At 36.9% G+C, this 9032-nt stretch overlaps 2 protein-coding genes across 5 annotated transcripts in view; one reads left to right on the top strand and one right to left on the bottom strand.

Annotated features, from left to right (window-relative positions):
- Positions 1 to 5713, bottom strand: part of rs1b (retinoschisin 1b) — a 12854-nt gene extending 7141 nt beyond the window's left edge. For all 4 annotated transcript variants that reach the window (XR_013819055.1, XR_013819056.1, XR_013819057.1 and 1 more), the window contains exons 1-4: positions 5616 to 5713; positions 4444 to 4469; positions 4107 to 4299; positions 680 to 821 (exon numbers count right to left, since the gene is read on the bottom strand). Coding sequence is in view for 1 of the 4 variants with exons in the window: in XM_079850054.1 (XP_079706180.1) it covers positions 680 to 821; positions 4107 to 4299; positions 4444 to 4469; positions 5616 to 5661 (407 nt within the window). In the remaining 3 variants the exon portion in view is untranslated. The remainder of the gene's footprint in view (positions 1 to 679; positions 822 to 4106; positions 4300 to 4443; positions 4470 to 5615) is intronic.
- Positions 5714 to 6513: 800 nt separating this feature from the next.
- Positions 6514 to 7419, top strand: LOC307145817 (histone H2B-like). The gene is made up of 2 exons (XM_079849412.1): positions 6514 to 6684; positions 7185 to 7419. The coding sequence occupies exons 1-2, from the start codon at positions 6571 to 6573 to the stop codon at positions 7356 to 7358; spliced, it is 288 nt and encodes a 95-aa protein (XP_079705538.1). The 5' UTR covers positions 6514 to 6570; the 3' UTR covers positions 7359 to 7419.
- Positions 7420 to 9032: the final 1613 nt, after the last annotated feature.

Here is a 9032-nt window from a genome sequence, read left to right on the forward strand (position 1 = left end):
AAAACTTTTTATTCCAGTGGGTTTATTATAAGAACCCAGTTCTATAAAATCATGATGATAAATGTAGGTTTAGTTTTTTTATACTACAATTTTTATAAAATGTTTACACAACACTAAATACGTTATAGGACGTTTTACTTTATATTTCAAAGTGCTTCATTTTAAAAATACATTTGATCAATTCATTCTGAACACGTGATCTTCTGCAACGTCCACATGTAAAACACAGACACTCCTACCTCGGTAATAAACACGGAGATGTTAGTCCCGTCCGAATCCGTACATGAAATCACAGACGTAGGTTGATAAGAATTGTAACTCAAACGTCGTTTGGAAAACTAGTCCCGTCCGAAGACCTCAAGTTAAACATGACGGTTCATGCAAGTTGATGAGATGAATGTATCCACTAACCATCCATAAACATCCAGGTGTGTCTAAACTCTTCCTGAGTCTCTCCGTAAGGCTGCACTCTCTACATTTATTTCTGAGATTTTGGATGAGTGAGATTGGCCTGCTTTGTTATTGCCGGAGTATCCTAACCTTAACCCATGTAGTTACCTCACATTAACAGTGCTTTCTTAGGTAACGTAAAATAAAAAATGCACGTACTGTAAAATAAAGTGCAAGCGGATTAAGCACACTTCTTTTTCACACGGGCAGGTTTTTCTGAGACACTTACCCAAACCCCTGACTGTTGAGTCTGGCTTTATTTGGGGTCCAGGAGGAGAACCAGCCGATGTACTGGTCCTGGTTTGAGCAGGTGAGCTGATCCGCCCTCACCGATCCGGCCTCGAATCCCAGCGGTTTGTGGTAGGGACACTCTGAGGAAAAGAGGAGATCATCCTCAAAATGTGCCAGAAATCTCAAGAACATCATCCTGAATGTGATTTATATGATACAAGCGACATCCACCTGTTCCTGGAAGTCAAACTGAGGTTTGGGTTTCGGTCCCTCGACAAAACCCTGATAGGATTTTTCAATGGTTTTTGGATTAATGCAGAAACCAACATAAGTTTATGATACTTGCACGTTTTGTTCATCATGATAATCTCCTCAAACACTTTTTAAAGTCTAAATACAATCGGCTGAAGTAAACGGCTAATCGTTGGCTATAAACAAACTAAAGTCAAGTCGCTCAACTTGGGCCAAAATTTAAACAGTATCTCCTCTTAGAGTTTTCAAGCTACAACCACCAAACTCGGCTCAGACCTTCAGACTGCTCGGACTCTGTGCGCTATATTTTTTCGAACTGATCCGACTTATGATTTTTGTTAAACGGACAATCAAAACAATGAAAAGTCATGCAAGCAAAATGCTAATTCATGCTAGCAAAGTGTTAAATCATGCTAGCAATGTGTTAAATCAGGCTAGTAAAATGCTAATTCATGCTAGCAATGTGTTAATCATGCTGGTAACATGCTATGAAAGTGTTAAGTCATGTTAACATGTTAAAACATGCTAATAATGTGCTAAATAATGCTAACAACATGTTAAATCATGCTAGCAACATGCTAACAATATGTTAAATCATGCTAGCAACATGCTAATTATGGTAAACACATGCTAATCATGCTAGTAACATGCTAACAACATGTTAAAACATGTTAGCGACATGTTAAATCATGCTAACAACATGCCAAAACATGTTAGCGACATGTTAAATCATGCTAACAAATTTGCTAAAACATGCTAGTAACATTTTTTTGTTGCTTTCTCTGAGTAAAACCTTAAAACTTCATGCTGTTCAAAGTTATTTTAAACTTTATAGACCGGGCTTTGTCAATCCTACATCAACGTTTGTCATAAAACTTCACTCATCTAGTTGTAATTGTATGAGTCTTCTCCAGCCTGAATGAAGATCAGGAGTCCCGTTGGTTGGCACGAGTGGAGCTCCAGCAGTTTGTGAGGGTGCAGGACTATTTCAGGCCCGGTAATCTGGGCATCACATTCATTAGTCATGAGATTATCCGCTGGCACTCTCTACTCTCTCTCAAAGTCACTGCTTTCTCGTTCTGATGGCGTCTCTGATGGCCAGCTCGTCTCTCGTCGTCTCCTGCAGACCGTCCTTCTAGTTCTCTTGTTCCTTGTCTTTTAATATTTTGATTGTAATGTTCGCTACTCTGTCAAACTGAGGTCAGAGGGCGGTTCATGTGTCATCAGTTTTAGCTGATGCATCATGGATGATCGTTACTCATGTAATCGCTCTAAACTAAAGCCTCTTGGCTTCATGCCCTGTATCAGTTAGTGTAAACTTCTGAAGGGATTCAAGGGAACAAGTTATGGTGCCTTCACGTGCTATGGTAATCATGGTAAATACCAAAAGCCGACGTGGAAAATGCACATGAACATCCCCTCTTGTGGTATTTTCCACTGGGCAGCTCGTAGAATATTTTGGTGCACGAGTTGCCGAGATGAGATAACCTTTGACCTTTTCAAAATGGCGGAGAGGAACGCAAGAGTCGTGAATACTGTTAGCAGATAGTTTTTATAGCCTATACAATGTTGTATCATTAACAATTGTAATATAATGCGTTAACACTCAATTTTCAAATTCGCTGCAATTTCCTTGGTTCATATTTAATAATTTTATGTCGTTTTTTTATTTTATTTTATTATTAATTATGTTTTAATCATCAGAAAGCACCACATTTATGTTTTTTTGTTTTGTTTTGTTTTTTTGTAAAGATAAAAAAGATACTCTACTGACACAGACCTTGCGGGTACTACATTACGACAACAAAAGCACTTGAACACAACACACTGGTAAATACCAGTTCACAAGTGGAAAATTAGGGCTGTCAAAAGATTAATCGCGATTAATCGCATCCAAAATAAAAGTTTGTGTTTACATAATATATGTGTGTGTACTGTGTATAATTAAATTTGTATATATAAATACACACACATGCATGTATACATTTAAGAAAAATGTGTTATTTATATAAAAAAATTATATTTATATATAATATAAACTATATAAATATATATACAGTATATGTATGCAAATATTTCTTAAATATATACATGCATGTGTGTGTATTTATATATACAAAATAATTATACACAGTACACACACATATATTATGTAAACACAAACTTTTATTTTGGATGCGATTAATCGCGATTAATCTTTTGACAGCCATAATCTTTTCCATAGCACATGAAGGCAGCATTAGTCCCTTGGTTTGTCCGGTTATGGCGTCCCATCGTAAGTCACATGATTTTTTAGATGCCCATCGATGAATTTATTGGGAAAATGTGTTTCAGTCGTAGTTCATGCACGTTTTCTTATCGATAGTCTGCAATTATTTTACGGACTGGTCTAAAGTTGCATAAAACTGAGATTATATTATTATTATTATTATTATTATTATTAGTGGTGCTTGCCAAAGGCAAGGCATCACTAGTGTTCTCTTGCATAGGCCTACTTATTATTATTAAGTTGGCTTGAGAGATTCAACTTACTAAAATCCTATTTAAACTTATTAGTGGTATGGCGAAAAATGGGGCGAAAAATCCCATAGACGTAACATTGAGACGAACTTTGATAACTTTGGAGGATTTTGCAGAAACGTGTAATTTACCACATTTGAAGAGGCTGGCAGGCTCTGTAAGAACATACCTCACAATGGGGTAAAAGTTGTACCCCTGGGGGGCAAGAGGCGCCCAAAGTTTCCTATTGACTTACTATGGCGAAGGTCGGCCCATGAAACGCATGTGTTTTTTCTACTATGGTAAATTGCATAGGGATTTTGTATTGAACAAATACAAACTTGCGTTCGAGTCCCTCAGTCGTCCTTTTTGTGAAAAGATGGATCTCAAAATCATAGTCATTGCTGGAAAGGGTTCAAATATGCAACACATCCTGGAAAACCAACAAATTTTTGGGACCTGGAGGATTTTTCTGAAGTTTAACTGTTCAAGAACAACCATCACAAAACACAAAAACAGTCGTGGATCATCCAGGGATCACAGTATTAAGAATCAAGGGTATGTAAACTTTTGAATGCTGTTCCCTGTTATTTTGTCAAAATAATGAACACTTAGCAGATTCTGACGGGGGTGTGTAACGTTTGACCAGGACTGAGAGATGAGCGGCGACTGACCCGGCATGCAGTTCTGGTACGGGCTGGGCTGTGTGGCCGGAGTGGTGCTGATGGAGGTCCAGGTGGCAGGAGTCCCGGTGGGTCGAACCCGATCCTGACAGTCACAGCTGCAGCCCATCGGCGTCTGGTTCTCCGTCACTTCCTTCACACTCTCCTCCTCCTCTTCCTCATCAGGCCATGGCATCTCCAACTCCTGACACACACACACATGCACATGCAGGAGTCACACACACACACTATCACATACACACACACACACACACACACACACACACACACACACACACACACACACACACACACACACACACACACACACACACACACTTATACTCACCCCTTGTGTGTTAATGCCAATGAAAGCTGTGAGAGATCAGAGATACAGGTCATTATTGAAGAAATATCTATCTATCTATCTATCTGTCTATCTATCTGTCTCTATCTATCTATCTATCTATCTCTGTCTATCTATCTATCTATCTGTCTGTCTGTCTATCTGTCTGTCTGTCTGTCTATCTATCTATCTATCTGTCTCTATCTATCTATCTGTCTGTCTATCTATCTATCTATCTATCTATCTATCTATCTGTCTCTATCTATCTATCTATCTATCTCTGTCTATCTATCTATCTATCTATCTATCTGTCTGTCTGTCTGTCTATCTGTCTATCTATCTATCTATCTATCTATCTGTCTGTCTGTCTGTCTGTCTGTCTATATATCTATCTATCTATCTATCTATCTATCTATCTCTGTCTATCTATCTATCTATCTATCTGTCTATCTGTCTATCTATCTATCTATCTTTTTTTGAAGGATTAAAGTCAGTAAGGTAAAGTTAATCATAAATTAATCATTCTGCACAGTTTTATTCCATTCATTCAAACTTGTTTCTTATATCTTTATCCACAGGTAAAGCCCTTGGTGATTGTGTCCTAATGGTCCAAATGTCCAAAAACGGCTATAGTCCAAATACATAACAGTGAAGTTCCAGGAAACAGAGACTTAGCGGGACAGGAACACGCAGACTGTGAAGCTGACAGGGAATTATCTCAGAATTTCAGCTGACAGGTTCTGTCAAGGTTCTCTGAATGTTATTAACAAACGTTCTTCCAGTAACATCAATACAACGTTGGTTCAAAGTTATCTGGCCTTTAATAATGTTCTCAAAAAATTAGCGACAAACATACTTTTTTTCCGTTATTTAACATTATTCATCATCCATGGAATGTAAAAAAAAAAAAAAAAAAAAAAAAAGTGGTAGTTGTAACATTTTTTAAATGTTACTTCTTGTTTTAGAATGTTCTTTCAAAAGTAACATTTCATAATGTTTGAAGAATGTTAAAATAGAATGTTCCCTTATCGTTCACACAACCAAGAAAACACATTTAAAAAACTGGACATTCAGGAACATTCAGAAATAATATTTCATAACTTAATGGGAACATTAGCTCAATGTTCTTAGAACACACACACACACACACTCGCGGTAACACAAACACTTCGTACCTTGAGTGACCAGCAGCAGAAACACAGTGAGGATCCTCGTGTCCATCTTGACGATCAGATGTGTGTAGTGAGCACTACATGAGCAGCAGTGTTTAGTGTGCTCTGGATTACTGTAATCCACACATCCAATAATAGTCCTGATCAGTCTGTGCGTGACGGATTCTCTCTCTCCATCCCGGAGGAAGATTCAATGCGCACACTTTGAGTTCTCAGTGGTTTCATTGAAGTATTTCCACTTTGTCTCGTGTTTCTCTTGAAATCAAACAGTCTCCGGGTCTCACAGACAAGGCTTTAACTATGCCTGGAGTAAAATACATGTGTTTTGAGCTGTTTTAACTGAAAGCATTTCTTAAAATATGTTTTTTTCTAAGGCCCATTTATAAAAGCTACTTAAATGTCCTAATTGAACTAAGGCTTAATCCTGGCTTAATCTAAACCTTGTCTGTGAAACCGGGCCTAAGTCTCTTAAACTGTGTGTTTGTCTTCACACGATTAGAAGAATGAAATGAGTCCAAATAGAAACATCAGAAGTTTATTTATCAAATGCACATCCAATTGCACAACTAATGAACCTAACATGAATCTTGGGGAAAAAGAGCAACTATGAATAATAATTAAGCATTTTATATCAAATGAATTCCCAAACCTCGCACACTCTAAATAAATTATAACTTTAAAAAAAATCTAAATTAGCTGGTTTTATTCAAGCCAAAAATATTATTTAATGTATTTAATGACTGAATCTACCTTAATATATTCATTAGGCTAGCCTACTAACAAAATTATGATTTACTATCGCAATGGCATTTGATTGAATGTCTTAATTAGGGAAAGAAGATTTAATTAAGACTGAAATGTTTCACCTGTGCTGAGACGAGCAGAGACGCAATAAATTGTTCCGGCGATCAACAGCGTCACTTCCGGTTCTGTGAATGCGGCTTGAACAGCATCAATCATGAAAACATCATCTGACAAGAGTTTGAAATCCTTGAAGAAGTCCATTAAAACAGGCAGGACACGCAAACAGAGCATCGGGAAATATTCTGCCTACATCTACAAGATTGAGAAGGTGTGTTAAAGAAAAAAAAGAAAAACATTTTTTTTTTAATTAATAGTAAATAGTATTTTTTTCCGTCATAAAATGAACGGTAACACTTTACAATAAGGTTCATTAGTTAATTTATTTACTAACACGAACTAACAATTAGCAATAGGCTACATTTGTGACAGTATGTATTCTTTGTTAATGTTAGTTAATAAAAATACAGCTGTTCATGTTAGTTCACAGTGCATTAACTAATGTTAACAAAAGGCAACAACCTTTGATTTTAATGACGTATTAGTAAATGATTAAATTAATAACTAAGATTAATAAATGCTGAAGTAGCCTGTTGTTCTTTCTTAATTCATGCTAACTAAGGTAGCCTTGTTTACTAATGGACCTTAAGTGTTAACAAATTAACATTTATCTTTTGATGTTGCTTTTTCATTATTATTTTAATAATTCATACAACAGAGCCTAAAGTTGTATTTTTTGGACAATTTTAAAGTGACAGTTTTTATTTTTAGGAGCTGTCCGCTGGCGTGAGTGACGCCGTCTGTCTGATGGGACGCCGGGCAGATGTGCACGCGCAGGTGGGCACCGAGGCCGCGCGCCTCTCCAAGTTCAACCGGAGGCGCGTGATCACGCAGCGAGAGATCCACACCGCCGTGACCGCGCACCGGGGCAAACCGTCTAAGTGACCAATTGGAGATCAATTATACACTCTTAGACTTTTAAATTAATAAAGAGGCTTTGTTTTTTAAACCTTTGTCTTTACACTGTGGCGTTTTGTTTTTGCACTACACTTTCACTTTTAGTTTCCTTTAATGCCGGGGCCAGGGACCCCCTCATTTTTATTACTTCGATAATGACTCCTTGGTGGGAATAAATAGCTGTTTTATTGGTGCAAACGGTCCCTGTTGAATGGCCAATCAATTTATATTTCAGCACCGTTTTTATTCTACTTACAGTATTTTATGTAGAGTTGCACAAGATCAAACTTGCTTTGAGAGAGAGAAAGCGTTGCGTTTTATTACATTCAGAAATAATGTAAAATAGTTTAAAGCCTAAATGAGAAAAAAATGTTAAAACACTATAAACATGTAGGCCTATTTTACTTCCCCTCACTCCAAATACTTTGAATTCATGGTATTCAGAACAGAGCAAAACTGAAATGTACCTATAGGCATGTATAGAATAAAAATAAGTTCGTGCCTTTTTTTTTTTTTTTAAATGCCAAGCAGCCGGTAGCAAAGTAAAATTAAGTACACAATGCTTCCAATCTTTTCTTATAAAGGCAGTTTTAGCGTTTATTTAGAATGAAGGATATGAATTTGCACATGTAATTGAGCCCTTGTTATTTCTGCTTCCCCGTTTTCTGTAATGGCAAAAGAAAGAAAAATCTGTAAAAAGGTTCATGGCGACAATCGTCACTTGGTGGCGCTGTAACATCAGTGATGACGTCATATAGACACTGTTTGGTGATTTAAATGAATTAACTGGTACTAGCCTAAAGGGAAAGCGCCCTGTTCATGTCCAAATCGTTTAGGCAAACAGCCAATTTATAAATAATAATATTAATAATTTGCATACTTTAATAACATTTGAAACACGTGACTTGCCCCACCCTGACATATCAGAAAGAGCTTTATTGCCAAGTGTGCTTTTATTTCATATTTTATTTATATATATATATATATATATTTAATGAAAATAGGGTACTCTTGCCCTGACAACATAGTTTAACCTTTCAGATAAAATAACAATGAAAAGAAGAGGAGTTTATATCCGCAAATGAGCCCGTTTGTGTGATTGGCCTTTTGACTCTAATCAGTTTAAATTAAAATCAGATCAAATTAGTAAAATTGAAGTCTTGCTTACAAGTTTCAGTAATCCAATGACAACAGATTATTATAGGATACCTATGTACATGTATATAAAGACACGAATGCACAAAATTATACATTAATAGAGTAGCCTACATTTTGTGTTCAAGTGCATTATCAGTCTCAACTGAGAGCCTATAATGTGTCATCTAGCCAGAGTGCCAATAAAAAGACATGTGAATGACAAAAAGCTATTAGGCTTTATTAGACTGGATGTTTTTTACCAGGTACAGGCTGAACAAACGCTTTTAAATCAGACACTAAATGTGATCCTCTGTTCATTCCCTTTTAAAAACCTGACCACCTTTAAACCGCTTGACAATCACCCTTCCAACAACACTGAGTGGAGGAGTGGCTCAAGCGTTGACTGGCGCACATATCAACCAATCAAATGTCTGCGTTCCTTACTGGGCGGGAATAACGGTCTTTTTCTCACCAATGAAAACGCCCCGAGCGAAGCTTCCGTCCAATGAGAAGCTAGCAGTCAGC

Source organism: Squalius cephalus (genome assembly GCF_949319135.1).
Source record: "Squalius cephalus genome assembly, chromosome: 18".
NCBI classification, from domain to species: Eukaryota; Metazoa; Chordata; class Actinopteri; order Cypriniformes; family Leuciscidae; genus Squalius; species Squalius cephalus.

Excerpts from the sequence above, each read along its gene's own strand:
- LOC307145817 (XM_079849412.1), top strand. The coding sequence starts at position 6,571 with ATGAAAACATCATCTGACAAGAGTTTGAAATCCTTGAAGAAGTCCATT. Across the intron at positions 6,685-7,184 it reads ACATCTACAAGATTGAGAAG|GAGCTGTCCGCTGGCGTGAG; the intron begins GTGTGTTAAAGA and ends TTTTATTTTTAG.